This window comes from Papio anubis, chromosome 11, assembly GCF_008728515.1.
Source record: "Papio anubis isolate 15944 chromosome 11, Panubis1.0, whole genome shotgun sequence".
Classification (NCBI taxonomy): Eukaryota; Metazoa; Chordata; class Mammalia; order Primates; family Cercopithecidae; genus Papio; species Papio anubis.
Window position 1 is genome coordinate 59396498 of NC_044986.1, and position 24145 is coordinate 59420642.

Consider the following 24145-nt stretch of genomic DNA (forward strand, 5'->3'; position numbering starts at 1 on the left):
CGAGGTCAGGAGATCAAGACCATCCTGGCTAACACGGTGAAACCCCGTCTCTACTAAAAAATACAAAAAACTAGCCGGGCATGGTGGTGGGCATCTGTAGTCCCAGCTACTCGAGAGGCTGAGGCAGGAGAATGGCATAAACCCGGGAGGCCGAGCTTGCAGTGAGCTGAGATCTGGCCACTGCACTCCAGCCTGGGCAGCAGAGCCAGAAAAAAAAAAAAAAAAAAAAAAAGGATAGAATAGGGTGATGTCTGAAATTTGATAGAAGGGGGTATGGACAACACAGGATCAGCCAAGATTTGATAGTTATTGGGGCTGGGAGATAGGCGATTCACTGAAATATTCCATTTTTGTATGTGTTTGAAATTCTCCATAGAAAAGTTTAAAGAATATTTAACCTAGGAAGAATTAAATATGTAGATGATCCACTACTGTACATGCCCATATACAGCAAACAGCTTTGGGATTCTCTCTTGATGCTTAATGGCATGGAAGTTGACGGTTGAGATAAACATGGGAATTTAACAACAAAATTCCATTCGCAAAGACATTCGACAACTGTTCATGCCATATTGTCTCACTTTCCATTCAATTTCCAAAAAGCCTGTATTGACAATACATGATTTTACTGACAGAAATGGGCATTGCTAAAAATTATCAAACCCCACTGGTTCGAAGGTCACATGTTTTAACATACTAAACAAAGGAAACAAAAGATTAGTAAATTTCTGAAAAAGGTGCACTGATGAAATAGGCCACTTTTACCAGATACGAAGAATATTCTTCAAAGGAAATAAATGGTGGCTGTGGGCAACCCTCTACTGCAAACAATGCTTCCTTCTCCAGGAAAGACACACCTAAAGAATTCCATAATATGCAGTTTTCTGTCAACAAAACACCTGTGTGTGGCTGTAATTTCATGACAGGCATTTAGCTCAAATAAGGTAATAAACTTGTGAAATTATCAACTTTCTATGAAAATTATTATGACTCTGCTATTATTTTCCTGGATATATATAACTCAAAATATTGGACTGGGCCTTCTATTTATATTGCACACAATTGAATAACCAAAACCAAATATGATAAGTTGCCTAGATCCAAAAAACTTTAATGCATAACTTCAAAATAGTTACCTTGCATAAAAATCTCCTGAACCTTTTGTTCCTTTACCCAGACTTTCACTTCCTCGTGAAGCTGCGGGTTGTCCCTGAGAACTGGGTTTAGGCTGTCTATGTCGTCCTAGAATTATAGATTAAAAGAAAGGTCCATGTTACGCTCTCCTACCATTAATGTTACAGACTTTCCCTCCTATACGTTCTAAGGACTGAAGAAAATTCCTTTGATCTAAATGTACCAAAAACACAAATTCATGAGTTATAGTTCATTGGCAACTGTATAACAAAAGAGCGTAAGAAATTAATCTGTGATAAGATTTGACACTTGACAACAATGTCCTAAAGTCAAAATCTGAAATTAATGTGTTTTCTAACTTTTAAAGTATAGCCTTATTCGTCATCTTTTTAAGGGATTCACTGTTGGAAGCAATATACAAATCAAATAACATCAGGTCATTTAAGGGTGTTGGCAGAAGAACTGAGGTGAACATTTTAATGCTGATATATACACAGATGACTTACTGACCTTCCCATAATACTTAACCTCTAGAGTTTGAAACTACTTTTATTCTGTTCTAATTTAAATGTCATCAAATTAAGTTCTACTCACAGTCATCTGACCAGTAATTTTACTGCTAAAATTTTTATTTCTTGATACTAGCGCCAAAGCATCCAGATAATCAAAAATACATTATTGATGGTATTACTCTTATAACAGGGTGGATCTAGACATAGAAACAACTGATTCTCTCTCATTGGAGATGTGAATCACACAATCACACGATTTCCCACAATTTGCTGGACTCTGACATTCTGTTCTCTCTCTCTCTCAAAGTACCTCTGCTGCTCCTGCATTTGAGATCAGCTGCAGTAACACGAGAGTAGCTGGGAAGAATAACAGACCAGCACTGTCAAATGGCAGCTATTTTAAAAGTGGACAGGAAGGGCCAGGTGCAGTGGCTCACGCCTGTAATCCCAGCAACTTTGGGAGGCCGAGGTGGGCGGATCACGAGGTCAGGAGATCGAGACCATCCTAACACGGTGAAATCCTGTCTCTGCCAAAAATACAAAAAAATTAGCTGGGTGTGGTGGCAGGTGCCTGTAGTCCCAGATATTCGGGAGCCTGAGGCAGGAGAATGGTGTGAACCCGGCAGGTGGGGCCGAGGTCACTCCACTGCACTCTAGCCTGGGTGACAGAGCGAGACTCTGTCTCAAAAAAAAAAAAAAAAAGTGGACAGGCAGATCATGGAAATCAGTGAATAGAAAAGAGCTAAACTAAGTGAACTATATCTGATGAATAAAAAACAATTTGGCAACTTCGAAAAGCCAAAAGGTGGCTGAAGTGTAAAAAATAAAAAAGGACCCCTAATCAAGTAGGTCATACTTCACTCTTCAAAGTCTATCCAGGTATAATGTTTCCTTCTCATACTGCTTTTAAGGCACTACTCTGTATTTTTAGAGTAACATTGTGGTAAATATTCTATCTGATATGTACCTAAACATAGTGAAAGCCAACAGGACAAAGTAAGGGCCTTCAAATTAACTATGTTCCTTGGAAAATATATAGAAGTACTGCTTTATAGCAGAAGAAAATACTAGAATGAAAAAATGTCATACAAATAAGTAGGCAAAATCTGTCATTTTGGAAGGAAAAAAAATGGGCATTAACATGTCTTTCTTTACTTTGCAAAGAAACTTTCTAGCAATCTCTTTTCTCTGCAACCCCTCAATAATACAGTGGACACTTAGAAAGTCCTATCAGACTCTAACCCGCTTAATGCACATCAGCTGACAATCTAGTCTATAACAAACAGAACATAGGAAACTTTTTTTTTCTTTTTGAGATGGAATTTTGCTCTTGTTGCCTAGGCTGGAGTGCAATGGCGTGGTCCCAGCTCACTGCAACCTCCGCCTCCCAGGTTCAAGTGATTCTCCTGTCTCAGTCTCCCGAGTAGCTAGGGTTACAGGCTCATGCCACCACGCCTGGCTAATTTTTGTATTTTTAGTAGAGACGGGGTTTCATCATATTGGTTAGGCTGGTCTCGAACTCCTGACCTTAGGTAATCTGCCTGCCTCGGCCTCCCAAAGTATTGGTATTATAGGCGTGAGCCACCACACCCGGCCCATAGAAAACTATTTTACAAGGAAAACCATTACTAATTTCAGATATCTCTGACAGCAAGTTCTTTTAAAATTTCTGTCACTTTAAAACTTCCATACATAAACGTCCATATACCTTTTCCATAATATAGGGAATTATAAACTGTTTTTTCTGTGCTGTTTTATTTTCAGAGACAGTCTCACTCTTGCCCAGCCCGTAGTGTACTGGGCATGATCTTGACTCACTGCAATCTTCCCCTCCCAAGTTCAAGCGATTCTCCTGTCTCAGCTTCCTGTGTAGCTGGGATTACAGGTGAACGCCACCACGCACAACTAAATTGTGTATTTTTAGTAGAGACAGGGTTTCATCATGTTGACCAGGGTGGTCCAAACTCCTGGACTCAAGCGATCTGCCCACCTTGGCCTCCCAAAATGCGGGGATTACAGGTGTGAGCCACCACGCCTGGCTATAAACTGTTTTTAAAGAAGCACTGCCAACACCTTGCAGACAAGTACAGTTTATATAACCAGTTGCCTGTGTTGAAATTTTACAACTTATAACTTATTTATTTATATCTTATTTATTCAACAGGTTAAAATAATGGGCTATAAAACCAGCTGCCTATGTTGAAATTTTACAAGTTATACCTACTAGGATATATAATCTATTTCTTCAACATTTATTTATAAATATTTTTTGTTTTGTTTTGAGACGGAGTCTCACTCTGTCGCCCAGGCTGGAGTGCAGTGGTGCAATCTTGCTTCACTGCAACCTCCGCTTCCTGGGTTCAAGAGATTCTCCTGCCTCAGCCTCCTGAGTACCTGGGATTACAGGTGCCCACCACCATGCCCGGCTAATGTTTTATATTTTTAGTAGAGACGGGGTTTCGCCACGTTGGTCAGGCTGGTCTCAAACTCCTGACCTCTTGATCCACCTGCCTCGGCCTCCCAATGGGATTATAAGCATGAGCCTCCGCACCCAGCCTTATAAATATTTTTTCAACAGGTTAAAATAATGGGCTGTATTTCCAAGATCATTAAACAACATACAAATATTTTTCCAACAATAAACCATTAATTTTCTAGTGGAAATAGCATACCATTAAAAACTGTTAATTTGAGTCCCTCTACTGATACGACTTTATGTAAGTTCAAACTCTGGTCTCTCAATCTCATCTATAAAGGAGAGTTACTAATACTTCCTTCTTTTTCTATCTTATTAAATGTTTTAATAAGATTTTTTCTTATGTACAAAAATTAGCTTTCTTAAAACATCTAATTCTGAATTATGACATTTGAGTACTGAATGATGTGAACTACTTGGTTAATTAAAGTATCCCAATGCACTGCCTGATTTATGACGGCATTGTTGTTGCTGAACTGCTTCCCCTCATCTACATATAGTACTCTGTAAGTTACAGGAATTTCTGTTACATCACCATTCCTATTTTAAAGAGGATTGTTAAAGGTTAAATGAGCAAATCTTGTAACAAAGTCAATTAGTTTTCTTTAAAATATATTTACTGACTTGAATAATTTTGTACACGTGCTAAATGTTAGATACAGTCAACAAGGCTGACTTACAGATAAGATAAATTAAGGGTCTGGAATTACAAACTAGCTATAAATACCCACTATCTTTCACAGAATTTAAAAGGTCTTCAGCTGTGCCTTGAGCTTGTGTGAGATTAAAAATCCACTTAACGGGCCGGGCGCGGTGGCTCAAGCCTATAATCCCAGCACTTTGGGAGGCCGAGGCGGGTGGATCACGAGGTCAGGAGATCGAGACCATCCTGGCCAACATGGTGAAACCCCATCTCTACTAAAAATACAAAAATTAGCTGGGTGTGGTGGCGGGTGCCTGTAATCCCAGCTACTAGGGAGGCTGAGGCAGGAGAATCGCTTGAACCCAAGAGGCAGAGGTTGCAGTGAGCCGAGATCGTACCACTGCACTCTAGCCTAGCAACAGAGTGAGATTCTGTCTCAAAAAAAAAAAAAAAAAAAAAAAATCCGCTTAATGGCACAGTCTTCACATTTCACACTTTAAAGACAGTAACTATAAGTAGTTACCTATATATAGTTTTTATCTTGAATAACTAATACCTATTAATTTTTCAAATACAAGTCACCTCACTAAGTGAAGAGACAGGACCCTCTGTGAACTCCTCCTCCTGCATAAACTGTATCCTATTTGAGCTACTAGTTATAACCTCCAGCAAATGACAAATGGAAAAAAAATCAGTTCACTAAGATCTGCTTTATTAGAAACATATACAGAACACAGAAAAAGTTCAAAAAACATCTTAAATGAGGTCTGGGAGTACACCATTCACTTGTGTGTTGTTCCCCCTTTTGCAAAGACAGACATGAACTCTAATTGAACATCAGACACCTTAATGTACTGATACAGAAAAACAGCTAACATAAGACCAGGCATGGTAGCTCACACCTGTAATCCTAGCACTTTGGGAGGCTGAGGCAGGTGGATCACCTGAGATTAGGGGTTCATCCTGGCCAACATGGTGAAACCCTGTCTCTACTAAAAATACAAAAATTAGCCAGGGGTAGCAACACACGCCTGTGAATCCCAGCTACTGGCGAGGCTGAGGCCGGAGGCCACAGAATCACTTGAACCCGGGAGGCAGAGGATGCAGTGAGCTGAGATGGTGCCATTGCACTCCAGCCTAGGCAACAAGAGTGAGACTCCATCTCAAAAAACAAACAAAAACTAACCTAATGGTGCATTTACTATGGCAGAAACTGTGCTAGGTGCTTTCCATACAGTATCAATTGTTTTAACAACTTTGTGAGCTGAAATACATAGTATGTTCAGAGAGGCTCACGGTTACAAGCAGGAAGTGACAGAGCTGATATGTGAACCTAGTTCTGTGACTTCCAGGGCTCAGGTTCTTCTCCACCCCTGCCTGCCCCCCGCCCCCGGACCCCCGCAACATACACTCTCTCTCATTAGCACAATCAAAAGAAATGAAAGCGGCCGGGCGCGGTGGCTCAAGCCTGTAATCCCAGCACTTTGGGAGGCCGAGACGGGCGCATCACGAGGTCAGGAGATCGAGACCATCCTGGCTAACACGGTGAAACCCCGTCTCTACTAAAAAAACACAAAAAACTAGCCGGGTGAGGTGGCGGGCGCCTGTAGTCCCAGCTACTCGGGAGGCTGAGGCAGGAGAATGGCGTAAACCCGGGAGGTGGAGCTTACAGTGAGCTGAGATCCGGCCACTGCACTCCACCCTGGGCGACAGAGCGAGACTCCGTCTCAAACAAAAAAAAAAAGAAATGAAAGCTTACTATCATTACCTTTTAAATTTTGACACATTTCTTTATATGTAAGGGGTAAAAGGCAACATTATCTTATAAAGTGAGACTGACTCAAAAGCAAAGAACTGAAAGACAATGGGTAGAAGATACCTTTCTATAAACTTCTAACACTGGTTATGTGACATTCCATATATAGAAATAGTCAAATACTTATCAAAGAGAGGAGACTTAGGGTGGCAAACTCATGCAATCTTATAATCAGAAAGTGTAAAAGAGAAGAAACATCACTTTGGTGATGTACCTTAGTCATGATCTACAAAATACCCAAATGCTGTTTTTTTCTAGGTTAACACTGTGCTGAATGACTATCTGGATGATCAAAATGCAGGTATTTTTTCATGTGTACAGGAGGGAATAATGGGGCCAGGTGTGGTGGTTCACACCTATAATCCCAGCACTTCAAGGAAGCCTAGGTGGGAGGATCCCTTGAGTCCAGGAGCTCAAGACCAGCCTGAGCAACATGGCAAGATGCCATTGCTATAAAAAATTTAAACATCAGCCAGGCATGGTGGGGTGTGCACCTGTAGTCCCAACTACTCAGGAGGGTGAGATGGGAGGATCACTTGAGCCCAGGAATTCAAGACAGCAGTGACCTATAATTGTGCCTCTGCACTTCAGCCTGGGCAACAAAACACTACCCTGTTTCCAAAAAAAAAAAAAAAAAGTTAAAATCAGTTCGGGTGCAGTGGCTCATGCCTGCAATCCCAGCACTCTGGGAAGCCAAGGCGGGTGGATCACCTGAGGTCACAAGTTCGAGACCAGTCTGACCAACATGGTGAAACCAAACCTCAACTTTACTAAAAAATACAAAAGAATGTATTTGGGTGTAGTGGCGCGCATCTGTAATCCTAGCTACTCTACTAAGGCTGAGACAGGAGAATCCCTTGAACCTGGGAGGCAGAAGTTGCAGTGAGCTCAGATCGTGCCACTGCACTCCAGACTGGGTGGCAGAGTAAGACTCTCAAAGAAAAGGTTAAAATCAGGCTGGAATGTGTATTTTGACAGACTACTGTACTAACGTAATTTTAAGTGATTATGGACTTTCTATTTAATTCGAAAGAAAAAAATAACCATCTGGGTAGTATAAAATATAAGCTCACAACACTAAAATATTCAGATATGCCTGGTTAGGTTTAATGACACCAGTATTATGAAAGTGTTAAAAATAAACATAACTCATTTCCTAAGATAATAAGGCAGAATGCTCCTTGCCAGCTCAAGAAATATATTCTTTATGTCACACATAGTCTGATTTGACTGCTGACAAAAAGCCAACAAAGGGTGGTTAATTTCTAAGTGACAGAGAAGATTGGCTTAATAATGTAATAGATTTGCTCTAAAGTCTCAACTGATGTCTAGAGTAGCACTTCCATTTTAGGATATAAGAAATATCACAAAACTGGAGCAGTTTCTCCTCCTTTGGACAATTTTGGATAGATAATGACTGAATGCTCACTTTCAAATTGATACTGATATGTGGCTTATTAATGGAATGATTTTCCCCTCTGCTATAAAACCCTTGATCTTTGTGGTAACATCCAGTGTGCTTTCTTAAAATTCCATTCCATTACATAAATTTCTCCATAAAGACCATCTTTGATAGTATAAGAATTACCATAAAAGCAATTATTTTATATCCTGAATATCAGGTGATTGAACATGTTTTGCCACACCAGTTTCACCAGTCATAAATTCATGGTTTAGCAAAACTACAAATAGTCGCTTCTTCTTAGATTCCTGAGATTGCTGGCCAACAGTTTTAAAACATGAATGTTAAGTCCACAAGAGTGACATTAATTTTTACCACACCGCATCTTTTTAATTTATAAAAGAATCCATTTTGTTAATAAGGATTTGCTGAGACAGGAAGACTATGAAGTTTGAAAGTTGCTACAGGGGTGCTCAAAAAGCACAGCTGTCTATACCACATGCAGTTAACTAAATGAAGGTACCAGTGAAGGCTTCCATGTATTTTCATGATTTATAATAAGGGCTAGCAAACATTTTTGTAAATGGCCAGAAAGTAAATATATTAGGCTTTGTGGGCCATACCATTTGTCACTACTCCTCAACCCTGCTGTTACAGCAGAAAAGTAGCTAAAAAATACCATAAAAACAGATAAATGAATGAGCATGGCTATGTTCCAATAAATGTTTCTATATTAGCATTCTATGAAATTTGAATTTCACAGAATGTTTAGTTGTCATGACATATTCTTCTTTTGAGTTTTTTTCAACTGTTTAAAAATGTAAAAGTAACTGGACACACTGGCTTGTACCTCTAATGCTAGCTACTCAGGAGGCTGAGGTGGGAGGATCCCTTCAGCCCAGAAGTTCAAAGCTACAATGAGGTATGATCACCATAGTCACTGTATTCCACCCTGGGTGACAGAGAAAGATCCTGTCTCTAAAAAAGTAAAAAAGGAAAAGACAAAAACAAGAGGCAAGCTGGATTTAGCTTGTAGTTTGCCTTTTCCTGATTAAAAACAACAAAACAAAACCACCAGTATGAAGCAAGATTAAAAACTTCTACATCATGTATCAAATACAATTTTAAATATACTAATGCAATTTGGTCTAATTGACTGCAAACTCTTATTTCCACAAATGCTTGAATTATATACAATCATGAGCACAGGAAATTAAATCAATACTAAATCCTTTTCACCAGTAAAGACAAAAATATCTTAAGGTAAATATATTATTTAAACTTTCACAAGTAAATGAGTTTCCCTGATGTATTCTGGATAATGCTTAGCCTTCCAAATATAACAGTATACTTGATTTTAATGTAGATAATTTAAGAAAAATTATCTACTTTGCAAGATAAGATTTCCTCCTTTAGGTCAATGACTATTACATACAGAGGTTGGAACCACCATCTTCTCTGGGCTCCCAAGTAAAGTAAAAATGAGTATATGCATTGAAAAGTAAGAGATATTATAGTCTTTACCTGATTTATTAAGGACACGAGAGATTAATCTCTTAAGCTGTCTATGTAGTGGTGTGTGCGTGTGTGGGGACGGGTGTGGGTATAAATATAAATACTTTTTTTTTTTTTTAAAAGAAACATATTAAAAGCTTTCACATAATTAAAAGCAGGGGTAATGAAGTCTCTGTATACAAAATTCCATCATTTTGATTAGTTGTGGTTAATTCGGATGTCTAGAATCCAGACTATCATTTAAACTAAAGCAATAAAATGTCTATCTTTCCAAAACGTTATTAAACATAAAGATTAGGATGGGGCTACTCTGGGCACACTGCCTAAGGGTAGCCCTGTTCTACAAGGAGCAGTTTAAGAAAAAAAAAAAATTGAGATGGTAGGAGGAAATAGGACAACAATTTATATTATCCATGTAATTCTTTTCTCATTTATATAATCAAGAAGATAATATACAATATGCTTAGTCTTTCTAAATTATTTACATTCTGAAACTACATGAGATAAATTTAGTTTCTGAATAGAAGTGATGAAAGTAGTAAATACAATAAAACTCTATTTTCATTTATTATAACTGGAAATAGTCTAGAAATGGAAGTGACATTCAGAAAATCAGAATGATGTTTTTTTTTTTTTTTTTGGCTAAAACAGGATTGTTGTACCAGGGGAAAACAGCAAACACCAACATTTTAATGTTACAATTATTACATTTTTGCTTTCAAATAATATTCTTTGCATTAGAGTTTTATCTTTATTTAGAAACAAAACAAAGTGATGAATGATTTTGATCCCACGCTGATGAAAAGAAAGCAATTTCAGTAAAAGGTTGTTTTTAAAAATCCGAAATGGATTTAGTTTTTTTCCTAAAAATTAACATGCTGGTAAGCATATTCATCAGCTATTGAGGCCTAAGTGGAATTGGTAACTTGAAGTGAACCTTAAAGACAATGTCCAGCATGTCCATGGGCAAATCATTAATTTTGTCTACACATAAAATGAAAATAAGCCAGGCACAGTGGCTCATGCCTATAATCCCAGGCATGGGAGGCTGAAGCAGGTGGATCACCTGAGGTCAGGAGTTCAAGACCAGCCTGGCCAACATGGTGAACCCTGTCTCTATTAAAAACACAAGAATTAGTCGGGCATGGTGGTACATGCCTGTAATCCCAGCTATTTGGGAGGCTGAGGCAGGAGAATCGGTTGGACCTGGGAGGCGGAGGTTGCAGTGAGCTGAGATTGAGCCACTGCACTCCAGCCTGGGCAACAGAGCAAAGACTCTGTTTCAAAAAAATACTACCACTTCTTTACTCTGCACTTTTTACCAGTTTTGAATACCATTCGTTTTCACAGCATCAACATTTAATCATAAGAATTTAAGAACTGGCCGGGCGCGGTGGCTCAAGCCTGTAATCCCAGCACTTTGGGAGGCCGAGGCGGGTGGATCACGAGGTCAGGAGATCGAGACCATCCTGGCTAACACGGTGAAACCCCGTCTCTACTAAAAATACAAAAAACTAGCCGGGCGTGGTGGCGGGCGCCTGTAGTCCCAGCCACTCGGAGGCTGAGGCAGGAGAATGGCGTGAACCTGGGAGGCGGAGCTTGCAGTGAGCCGAGATGGCGCCACTGCACTCCAGCCTGGGTGACACAGCGCGAGACTCCGTCTCAAAAAAAAAAAAAAAGAATTTAAGAACCATATTAACTTATATAATATGCAGAAGGCTCCACAAACATTACAGGATCTAAGAGCTAAATGTTTTGTCCATTTCATAAAATGATAACTGTAAATACAATTGGAGCTTTAAGAGCTTTAAGTTGCATTCACAGTGGTAGTTATTTAAACCCTGGCTCTATTAAAATTACAAAAATTTAGCTGGGTGTGGTGGCACACACTTGTAATCCCAGCTACTTGAGAGGCTGAGGCATGAGAATCACTTGAACCCAGCAAGTAGAAATTGCAGTGAGACAAGATCATGTTACTATACTCCAGCCTAGGTGACAGAGTGAGACTGTCCCAAAAAACATAAAAAAAATTTGACCACCACATATTGCCACAAAATTGTCTCCAAATGCTAGTGGGAGAAAGGAGGCTTTCTACCACATAAGGTTAAAGAAATGTTATTTCTAAATATTTCTAACATAATTCTGAGTCTGTATTGTCAATTTTGGTGATGTGATTCTGTACAACACATAATATAATAAAATCTAAAAATTACCAGATTTATCATCATTGTTAAATTTTTAAGTTGTAGGCAGAATTTTAAGTTATTATAATTTTTAAGGAACCTCTTGATTCTCTGTATACATTCCAAACACGAATATTTTAGAGCCAACCACTTGGGACACTATTTACACACCAAACCCCCACCCAAAATACCTTAAACTATGCAAGCAAGACCTTAATGCATGCAAATCAGAATTAAGCTGGAGTGCAGTGGCCGGATCTCAGCTCACTGCAAGCTCCGCCTCCCGGGTTCACGCCATTCTCCTGTCTCAGCCTCCCGAGTAGCTGGGACTACAGGCGTCCGCCACATCGCCTGGCTAGTTTTTTGTTATTTTTTAGTAGAGACGGGGTTTCACCATGTTAGCCAGGATGGTCTCGATCTCCTGACCTCGTGATCCACCCGTCTCGGCCTCCCAAAGTGCTGGGATTACAGGCTTGAGCCACCGCGCCCGGCCGATTACTCTGATTTTCTAAATAAGATGGGTAAACTGTCAGTTTAGAGAACAAAACTGACTTCAATGGCAATTAAGCCTAGCTTTTTACAAAGCAAGCTTTAGAAGCAATGACTTACTGCAATTAGCCTGGTGGCCTTAAGAATTTCTTGCCAAATACAACAGAAAACACTAATTAGTTATAGAAATCAATGAGCAATCCTGAAATCTGCATGGAATCAAAAGGTGGCAGGGGTTCTACATGAACTGCAATTATATAAAACAAGGAAACAGGCCGGGCGCGGTGGCTCATGCCTGTAATTCCAGCACTTCGGGAGGCCAAGGTGGGCAGATCACTTGAAGTCAGGAGTTCAAGACCAGCCTGGGAAACATGGTGAAACCCCGTCTCCACTAAAAACACATAAATTAGCTGGACATGGTGGCACACACCTGTAATCCTAGCTACTCAGGAGGCTGAAACAGAAGAATCACTTGAACCCAGAAGGCAGAGGTTGCAGTGCACCAATATTGTGCCATTGTATTCTAACCTAGGCGACAGAGCAAGACTCCGTCTGAAAAAATATAAAATAAAATAAAATAAAATAAAATAAAATAAAATAAAATAAAACAAGAAAATAGACTATCTCCTTTACACTTTTTTCTTCTAGACAGAGTCTTCCTCTTGTCACCCAGGCTGGAGTGCAATGGTGTGATCTCAGCTCACTGCAGCCTCCGCCTCCTGAGTTCAAGCGATTCTCCTGCCTCAGCCTCCCGAGTAGCTGGGATTACAGGCACCGCTACCATGCCCAGCTAATTTTTTATATTTTTAGTAGAGATGAGGTTTCACCATGTTGGCCAGGCTGGTCTCGAATTCCTGACCTCATGTAATCCACCCGCCTCAGCCTCCCAAAGTGCTGGAATTACAGGCGTGAGCCACAGCACCTGGTCTCCTTTACCCTTAAGGGCTTATTTTCATACTGCTTCTTCTAAAGTTTTTTTTTTTGTCATAGTCTTAACTATCATCTTCTCAATACATTACTATACTGTGAAGTCATCCCCTTTCTGGAACAAGTTCATCTTTTCAAAGTTGTCCTGATTAAAAAACCACTGATCTTTTAAAATTGTTTAAAAGTTTCAGGAAAGAAATTTTATTAAGCACATGAATGTTAAAATTTTTTTTTAAATGCATCTAGTCCTTTACAATAACAATATAATTTACCTTTATCTATGAAAAGAAATGAAAAATGTAAAACTGATATTGGTTAATAATTCATTTCAGAGAATGAGTATAACTAAAACCTGCAGCTTGATACAAGAACATTAACTGTTACGAAGGAAAAACATTTCACAGTCCTAAGAAATCTACCTAGAAGTTTGTTGTTGCTATAAGCAACCCACTGTTATATATCCAGTATTTCAGGGTTCTCTCCTTGGAACATCCATTTGGCACTGCTTGCAACTACTTATATCATTAATTACTAAGGAGGAAATGATAAAGTTTAAGAGAAGTATATGTCATGAGAAATTATGAAAATGGTAAAAGGGTCCTGAATTTTAAAGCCTCAAGATTTTAACATTTTATGTACAAAGTTCTATGATGTTTCTATGGACTCATGATTTTTCAAATTGAAATATGATTACATGAAATAACATTCCCGTGTCATTTTCATTACTTGGTATATATAAATTCACCATTAAATTAACTTCAAAGTTCACTTTCTGCTTACTTGTAAATTTTTCCTCTGTTCAAATTTTTGTCAAACCACAATTCTTGGGAACTCAAATGTTACTGCAAACTTCATTTAAAGTAAAAAAGAAAACTACAATTCTGTCTACTTCCACTGAATATTTTAAGTCAGTCTCTCTCAGTTAATTTTGACATTCTGATCTAGAAAAGTGACTCTGACCTGAAGGCTTTCATGAAAAGTATCAATACAAAAACAAACAAGCAAACACACTACAATTTAATGAAATCTCAATGCTCAAAAGGTTGCCACAATTTTAGTTTAATCCTTTATTGTTAAAAATGTGTCCAATTAACCTGCATAAACTAAAATACTCAATTGAGCACCAGTTTTCAAACTCTTCACAGCATATTAATAACTTGATTTACTTAATCATGTTTCCCTAAGGATAAAAGAGTATAGTCGTTTCAACTCTTAGAAAAGACTTAAAAAAATTTTTTTAAACTTCATGTCTAACAACACCCAAAAAAACAAATCTCAAATTATAGTCACATTAAAACATACTAGGCAAACAAAAGAGAATTAATGATAAATACAAGGGCATTTTAATATAATTGTTTTCATTATATTTGTAAGAATTTATGTCCTGGAATTAAAATATGCCCCAAAGGAAATCTACTTAAGCAATGGGATACAGCTTTAAAAATATTTTATCTTGGCTCAAATGATCACAAATAGAATCATAAAAACATTCCTTTTACTTTTCCAACTAGAAAGATTTTACATACTACATATATCTCCATATATACATATTTTATATACATATATCTCCATACACACACACACACACACACACACACACCAGGATATATAACAGATATTAACAGTAATTTCTTTAGCTGAGTTATGAATAATCTACTTTGCTATGCTTTTATGTATTTTTATGGAAGTTTTTTATTTTGTAATGGCCATGTTTTGCTTTTATAATGAGAAAAAGAAACTACATTTAAGATGAAAAAGACTGATGCCAACAATTTATTCATACTAATTTCCTTTGTTACAAAGTTGCAACAAAAAATGCAATATAATCTGATAGTTAAAAATGATAAGCATACTCCATAGAAACTTGGCTAATTTAAAAATTTTGTTGGTAATGACACAGAGTAAGTGAAAATACGTTTTGCATTCTTTTAAATACTCACATTAAAATATGGACTTAATCACTTGAGATCCAGAGTTACAAAATGTCTAGCATGGGTAACATGACAGACTCTTGTTTAGAGTCTCTGGAAACAAACGAAATATAATCCCAGCACTTTGGGAGGCTGACGCAGGCAAATCGCTGAGCCCAGAGTTTGAGACCAGCCTGGGCAATATGACGAGACCCCATTTCTTTTTTTTTTTTTTTTTTTGGAGACGGAGTCTCGCTCTGTCACCCAGGCTGGAGTGCGGTGGCCGGATCTCACAGTTCACTGCAACTTCCACCTCCCAGGTTCAAGCGATTCTCCTGCCTCAGCCTCCCGAGTAGCTGGGACTACAGGCGCCCGCCACCTCGCCCGGCTAGTTTTTTGTATTTTTTAGTAGAGACGGGGTTTCACCATGTTAGCCAGGATGATCTCGATCTCCTGACCTCGTGATGCGCCCGTCTCGGCCTCCCAAAGTGCTGGGATTACAGGCTCGAGCCACTGCGCCTGGCCTGAGACCCCATTTCTATAAAAAATACAAAAATTAGGCAGGTGTGATGGTGCATGCCTGTAGTCCTAGCTACTTGAGAGGCTGACGTGGAGGATCACTTGAGCCTGGGAGGTTGAGGCTGCAGTGAGCCATGATCACACCACTGCACTCCAGCCTGATCAACAAAGAGAAATCCTGTCTAAAAAACAAACAAACACACACACACACACAAAAACCCCTCCCTATCCTATAAAAAAACCTTTTAACATGTCAATACTTAAACTTTTAGATTTGCTAGAAATATTGTTAAAGGCTTACAAAAAGAACGAGTTATTTAATGCAATTTTAAGCTGGGCGTGGTGGTTCATGCCTGTAATACTAGCACTTTCGGAGGCCGAGGCGGGTGGATCACTTGAGGTCCGGAGTTCAAGACTAACCTAGGAAACATAGTGAGACCCTCATTTAAAATAATAATAATAAAATAAAATAAATGCTATTCTATTAGTATGACATTGATTGTACCAGGTATTACTCAATGAAATTCTTTTTTTTTTTTTTTTTTGAGACGGAGCCTCACTGTGTGGCCCAGGCTGGAGTGCAGGAGGGCGATCTCGGCTCACTGCAAGCTCCGCCTCCCGGGTTCACGCCATTCTCCTGCCTCAGCCTCCCAAGTAGCTGGGACTACAGGTGCCCGCCACCTCGCCCAGCTAGTTTTTTGTGTTTTTTAGTAGAGATGGGGTTTCACCGTGTTAGCCAGGATGGTCTCAATCTCCTGACCTCATGATCTGCCTGTCTCAGCCTCCCAAAGTGCTGGGATTACAGGCTTGAGCCACCGCGCCCAGCCTACTCAATGAAATTCTTATAAAACCTTTGCTAATCATAAAAATAAAAATTTAATTCTGTAATACATTTTTCATGAACTAAGTCATAAAATTCAAATTTAACTTAGCTAGAGGGCATACATTTTCTTTACTTAACAGATGTGGTATGCAGAAACATACCACATAGTATGTATTTGATGATGAACATTCTAGGAAAAAAAAAAAGTAATATACATATTTAAGAAACAAACTTTTAACTTAAAAAGCACCAGGTAAAATACCTTTTATATTTATTTTAAAAACTCGATGCAGCGTTTCGGATACTGTGCTAGATAGAGGACTACATTCCTTATTCTATAAGTATTTTGCCAATATAAATAGCAAATTAAGAAAATCAGCTGGGTGTGGTGGCTCATGCCTGTAATCCCAGTACTTTGGAAGGCTGAGGTGGGTGGATCGCCTGAAGTCAGGAGTTCGAGACCAGCCTGGTCAACATAGTGAAACCCCTTGACTCCTAAAAATACAAAAAATTAGCTGGGTATGGTGGCAGGCACCTGTAATCCCAGCTATCAGGGAGGATGAGGCAGGAGAACTGCTTGAACCCGTGAGGCAGAGGTTACAGAGAGCTGAGATCGTACCATTGCACTCCTGCCTGGGCAACAAAAGCAAAACTCGGTTTCAAAAAAAAAAAAAGAAAGAAAGAAAATCAACATGAACACAAAACCAAAATTCAGTCAATTCCCTATTATTCAGAAAGATTACTTATCTATTTAAGAGTTAAGCATATTTACTTGCCACTGTAAATTAAAAGATTTTTAAAAATTAGAACGAGAAGCACTTTCACAAAGATTAACCTCATTTAATCCTAACAATACCTCTGGCTATTTTGATATTATTAAGTAATTTCTCCAAAATCACACAGCTAGAAGGCAAATCAGCAAAGGTCTGTCTAATGTCAAGGCACATCCCACATACCCTTTTCCCCATCCATGCGCTTGCATAATCAAAATTTTGAATACTCTCTGCTAGGTTTTCAATAACTTATCTACATTATTAGGAATATGGTCACATAAAAAGGAAGATTACATAATTTACCCAATTATTTTATTGTTATTTTTAAAAACAGAAAATGACGTAGCTAAATTAAAACCAGGTTAGAACAATATGGTATTCCAAGATTGAAAATGGATATCATAAACAGACCATATAATTTATGAAAATCCTCAAGAGTAATTTTGGAATTGGATATACTATCTTAATATACATGTCCTATTACATCAAATCACATCAAACAACTACATATCTTTACTTGTTCAGTTACAGCAATGTTACATTAACAGCTATTAACTAGCTACTTTATTATTAAAAATAACTACTAATAGGGTTTTTTGATCACCCAACTGAAACCTATCTTTCATAACAATATTCCCTTGAATAAACTTGATCCAGACCTGTAATATTCCTGCATTTTAACTACAATTTGCTAAGTGTCATTGGTATAAGGTCCTCTCCTCTCAGAATAACCAGAGTAAAAAAATCAGATAAATTAAGAAAACATTTTAAAACCACTTGAAGAAAAATGTGTTTCCTTGTAAAGACACACGTTAATATTCTTTGTGATACTTTTAATAATAGTTTTGAACTTTTTATGGCAGTTCAAAAGTCTGGAAGGCAGTTTTTCTTTCAAGCTATTTATTGGCATAACTTTTACACAGTTGAGTCATCATGAGTTTAACCTACTGAGTCACCTGCTTACAGAATCTGCCAACCACAATTTACTAACTGCAGCTTCCTCAAACTTAAACTGAAACAAACTCAGGAAGGCCTGGGAACTATTTAATATTTTCCAAAGTAGTAACTGAAAATATTCCTCCAGCACAACCCAAGCTTTAAGAAGTAAAAAATTCCTGGGAAGCTGGGGAGGGAGTTCAACAAAAAAGAAGTAAAATTATATACTTGTATAAAGTATTCTACTGAAAATTCCTATGCACAAACTAATACTGAGGCTGGGCGTGGTGGTTCATGCCTGTAATACCAGCACTTTGAGAAGCTGAGGCAGGAAGATCATTTGAGGCCAGGCATTCAAGACCAGACTGGGCAACACAGAGAGACCCTGTCTCTAAATATATATATATATTTAAAAAACAACTAATATTGAAATAGTATATATACACAATAGTGTCAATGATTAATTCATATAGAGTAAACACTGTTTTTTGTTTTTTGTTTTTTTTTTTAAGATGAAGTCTTGCTCTTGTCCCCCAGGCTGGATTGCAATGGCGCGATCTTGGCTCACTGCAACCTCCGCTTCCCAGATTCAAGCGATTCTCCTGCCTCAGCCTCCCGAGTAGCTGGGATTACAGGCACCTGCCATCATGTCCAGCTAATTTTTGTATTTTTAGCAGAGACAGGGTTTCACCATGTTGCCCAGGCTGGTCTCGAACTCCTGACTTCTGGTGATCCGCCCGCTTTGGCATCTCAAAGAGGTGGGATTACAGGCGTGAGCCACTGTGCCCAGCCTAACACTCAGTTAAAAAAAAATTTTTTTTTTCAATATAAAGTGCAATGAATATGACTTCCAAATTAATACCACATCAAAGTTTTTTTGGGTTGATTTTCACTTTTAGCACACAGTGCTATGGAAATGATAAACCTATAAATGAACTATAGTACCATACTTCTATTTTCTCAGAGAGAAGTAATACAATCCAGTACAAATTGGAATGATCAGCAAGACTTGTCAGACTTGCCCTGTGACTTAGTCTTTTATGACACCTATTTGAGTCCATCTGTTTCCTTCACTGAGGTCTCTGTAGAGCAATTACAAATACAGGTTGTATCCCAAATGCTTGGAGCCAGAAGTGTTTCAGATTTCAGATTTTTAAAAATTGTGTAACATTTGCATTACGCTTACTGGTTGAGCATACATAATTAGAAAATCTGAAATCCAAAATGCTCCAATGAGCACTTCTTTGGAGTGTTTCAGATTCTGGGGTTTTTCAGATTTCAGATTTCTGGATTAGGGATACTCAACCTGTACATAAGAAATATGTTAAATTCCTCAAAAAGGAAAAAAGGCAGCTGGGCACAGTGGTTCATGCCTGTAATCCCAGCACTTTGGGAGACCGAGGCGAGCAGATCACAAGGTCAAGACTTAAAGAGACCAGCCTGGCCAACATAGTGAAACCCCATCTCTACTAAACATACAAAAAAAAAAAAAAAAAAAGCCAGGTGTGGAAGTGGGTGCCTGTAATCCCAGTTAGTCAGGAGGCTGAGGCATGAGAATCGCTTGAACCTGGGAGGTGGAGGTTGCAGTGAGCCAAGATCATGCCACTGCACTCCTGCCTGGGTGACAATGCGAGACTCCATCTCAAAAAAAAGAAAAAAAGAAAGGAAGTTACAACTACACTTTCAATGTATCATAATAGAAAAGCACATTAATCACCTAGAATTGTTAAGGAAGGTATTATCCATAATACTCTTTACAATGACTTTCAGCTTTACTGCTCCTACAAAGTTTAATGTATTTAGAAAATTTAATTTAAAAAAAGGGAAGAGAACATAAACTGAATCAAGCATATTAAATGCTTCTTATAGTTTATCTTTTAAAAAGGAGTTTATATAACAGAATTCGCTGAAATTCTATTAATTCTGAATAAAAATATTTTGAGTTCCTTCATCAAATAACATACTAAACATAAGGTCTTTAAATTAATACTCATGGTTATCTTTATATTATGATGCAGTTATAATCGATGTAAACTGTAACCTCTACAACAAATTGTTCCAGAAAGACAAAATTTTAGTTGTAACTGCTTTTTAGTTTCTTCCGTAACCTCATGCTGTCAAGCTGCCAATATACCATCACCACTTTTTAAAGTGTTGGCTTCTCATATGCTATGGTAAGGGAAACTAGATTTGACAGCCTGTTGGAGTTATCTTTGAAATAGTCTAAGTGTGGGACTAAGAGGCTCTCATTACTAAAATTTATTAGGAATATATGTCATGCAACAAGATTTTGAACACCTGATATCAATTACTGTGCCAAGGGACTGGCAATATATCTAAGACAAAGTTCCTGACCTCAAAGATCTTACAATCCAGTGGAATTGAGACAGACATACAAATATGATACAGATTAAAGTATCTTTGTATCCTCTAGGATACAAAGGTGAGACAAAATGGGTTGAGGGGTGATCTAGTTAGGTGTGTCAGGAAAGGATTTACAGAGAAGGAAATATTTGAGTTGGGACTTAGGCATGAACACCAAGGTTTTTGAGTTGGAACTTCAAAACTGCAACGGAATCTGCCAGATACTGAGAGATCAGAAAAGAAGGGCTTTCCAGACAGGAAAATTCATATGCAAGAATAGATGGGTGAAACAGTATGGAATATAGGGACAAGTATACCGGTATGGATTAAATGAGGACAGTGGAGTAAGAAAACTGAAAGACTCTAGTTTTGCAGTGTTCTATAACAGTCTAGGCGGGTAAGGATGGGAGACTTACAATAGAGGAGAAGGGACAGATTAAGCAAAGTTAAAGAGGCAGAGTCAGTAATTCTGGGAGACTAATATGTAAGGGCAAGAGAGGGACCTAAAACATGTTGATTTTTTTTTTTTTTTTTTTTTTTGAGACTTGAGTCTCGCTCTGTCACCCAGGCTGAAGTGCTGTGGCACAATCTTGGCTCACTGCAACCTCCGTTTCCTAGGTTCAAGCAATTCTCCTGTCTCAGCCTCCCAAGTAGCTGGGACTACAAGCAAGCGCCACCATGCAAGGCTAATTTTTGTATTTTTAGTAGAGACGGGGTTTTGCCATGTTGGCCAGGACAGTCTCACACTCTTGACCTCATGTGATCTGCCCGCCTTGGCCTCCTAAAGTGCTGGGATTACAAGCATGAGCCAACGCTCCTGGCCCTACATGTTGATTTCAGTGACAAACTGGGATAGATGTGATTATCTCATTAGCTGGGATACAGAATGATCAGGAAGAAAAAGAAAATCAAGGTCTGATGGTTGAATGTGAATATGGTAAATAGACAGTAGAAGACATGGGTTTCACCCTTTCAATGATATCCACTCTGAACATCCTATTAAATATCTGCTTCTCCCCTCCCCAATCCTTAATGATCTTACACTGCTTTACATTTTCATTTTGTCAAAGCATTTATTACATTGTATATATCACACTATAAAAGTTACTTATTACACTTAATATCTACCCGGCCTCTCCAGAATTTTAACTCCATGGGGGCAGGAATTTTTGTATGAATACTGCCTGGCACAGAGAAGATGCTTAGTAAGCAGTTATTAAATACTCATACAGAGTAGAGGTCTGGAGTTTTGGAATCAGAAGATAGGGTTCTAAAAGACAGTAGAAATGTGACACGGCTTAGGGTGAGTAATGAAATGGAAAAAAACCCAAAAAGGAACACTATAGAAAATAAGGAGCACTACAAAAAAACCACATAAACATTAAATGTTCTACAGAGAGAACAAACATACAGCAAAGACTGATAAAAAACAGGAAAACCTGAGGAGAAGTATCAGCGTAGCAAAAAGAACAAAGAATTTCCAAAAGGACAGTGATCCAGTGTTAAATGCAAAGGTTCAGTAGGACAGTGATGCACACTTGAATATTAAATGCAATAACTAAGAGATTATTAGCCATCTTAGCAACATCAGTTTTGTGAAGTGGAGGAAGAAACCAGGCTGCAATAATTGAAGACATTATTGTGAAGTAAGAAAATATAGATATAAAGGTTCACATCATAAGAAGTCCAGCTATGAAGGAAAGGAGTAAGATAATAAGGCCATAACTAGAATGGGTGTGATAACTTTTTTTTTTTTTTTAATATTAGAGGGTTGAGTTTATATAATGAAAAAAAAGCAATGAAAGAAAAACAGGCTTAAGATCTGGTAAACTTAGAAAAGCATCTGTGAAGATAGGTTCTAGAATACAAAAAGTATTAGCTTTTTAAAACATAAGGCAGAGAGAGGAACAATTCCAAAAGACTACAAAACACAATAAATTGAGTATGTCACCAGTGGGATATATCCTGAGGATAAAAAGAACTGGAACGAAAAATACACTGTTTTCAGCAATTATACCATCGGTGGTAACCTTAGTGTTGTTACTCTAAGTCTAGTGGTTACATAATGTAAGACAAAGCAAATGAGTAAGTCTATGATACTCTTATCATTCCTGGTGTTGCTGAGAAGTGGCGATATTATAAAACATAACTACTGTGAATGAGACTCAACTATAGAGCTAGAATGTTTTAATTTATGCACAAATACACACACTTAGAAATTTAGGGACAAAATAATATAGTGTGTGGGACCTGCTTTGAAATACGGATGCTTGACTTATGAAGAGGTTATACACCCAGATAAACCCATCCTAAATTGAAAATATTAAGTTGAAAGCTCAGGAACATACTGAATGCTCCTTTTTCACCCTTGTGAAGTCAAAAAGTTCTAAGTCGAACCATCATATGTAGGGGAACATCTATAATAGAAGACAAGCAGTAAAATGAAACAATACTGGCCACAAATTGATAACTGTTAAAGCTGCATGCTACGTGGAAGCACATTTTACTATTCTACAACTACATAGGTTTAAAATTATTTATATAAGGGAAAAATTTTGTATTACTTTTCTGCTCAAAATGCTTCAAAGGCTTCCACTCCAAGCTTAATCAGAATAAAAAATAAAGTCTTTATAATAGCCTACAAAGCCCAATTTAATCTACCCTTATAACCTTTCTACATCATTTTCTACTAATTTTCACATAGTATGTTATTTTTTCAATCTTCTTGCTTTAGGGCCTATCCATTTTCTGTTCCAACTGATATTTCCTGTCCCTTTCCAGGCTTTACTTTTCTCCACAGTACTACTGTCTTCTAATACACTAAATAGTTACTTTGTTTGCTATCTGTCTTTTCCCACTAGAAGGTAAGTTACAAGAGGCAACAATTTTTTTGTTTTGTTTTGTTCATGGCTGTATCCTAAATACCTAAAATAGTAGCTGAGATGTAGCAGGTATCTAATACATATTTGTAAAACTGAAGCAGTAGAAGTAAAAACAGATCTCTAAGACAAGAGGAAAGCAGGTAAGGAGAGGTACAAAAATAGATATGAGAACAGGAAGCTAACGGGGTTCCTGCTTATAACCTCAATTTCCTTTGTGCAACAGGAGAAAGATCATCTATTAAGAGAAAAGGAGGAAGCTGAGTAAAGTAGTGATAATTTGGAATCATTACTTTAGGAAACAGAAGTTCACAGGGGCATGCAAAAGAATGCCAAATGATATACTAAGGGCTTGGGTGATACTGGAGACAACACAATGGTACCAAAATACATGGATGTCATTTTCTGTGCAGTATTCAGCATTTAGGGGCAAAGCCGTTGAAAAGAATTTTCTACAACATAAATGGTATATATATGCACCGTCCCACATACAATTATTTGGGCACTTGCACAACTGAAGAAGTTTTTAAAATTTAGTTTTATTTAATTTACATTTAAATAGCCACATATGACTAGTGGCTACCAATAATGGAGAGGGCAGATTCAGGATACATGAAAAAAGCAGGCTGGGTGCCATGGCTCATACCTGTGATTCCAGCTCTTTGGGAGGCCGAGGTGGATGGATCATCTGAGGTCAGGAGTCTGAGATCAGCCTGGCCAATATGGTGAAACCCTGTCTCTTCTAAAAATACAAAAATTAGCTGGGCATAGTGGCACATGCCTGCAGTCCCAGCAACTTGAAAGGCTGCGGCAGGAGAATCACTTGAACCCAGGACGCGGAGGT

The 24145-nt window shown here is 38.1% G+C and overlaps 1 protein-coding gene across 15 annotated transcripts in view; it reads right to left on the bottom strand.

The window, feature by feature from the left end:
• JMJD1C (jumonji domain containing 1C) overlaps window positions 1-24145 on the bottom strand; it is a 365523-nt gene that overhangs the window by 52438 nt on the left and 288940 nt on the right. For 11 of the 15 annotated variants that reach the window (XR_004176957.1, XM_017963005.3, XM_017963007.3 and 8 more), the window contains one exon: window positions 1137-1242. The exons of 3 other annotated variants lie outside the window; for them this stretch is intronic. Coding sequence is in view for 10 of the 12 variants with exons in the window: in XM_031652223.1 (XP_031508083.1) it covers window positions 1137-1242 (106 nt within the window). In the remaining 2 variants the exon portion in view is untranslated. Of the gene's footprint in view, window positions 1-1136; window positions 1243-15827; window positions 16051-24145 lie in introns of those variants that run through there. One more of the 15 variants, XM_021944021.2, reaches the window with a different exon arrangement.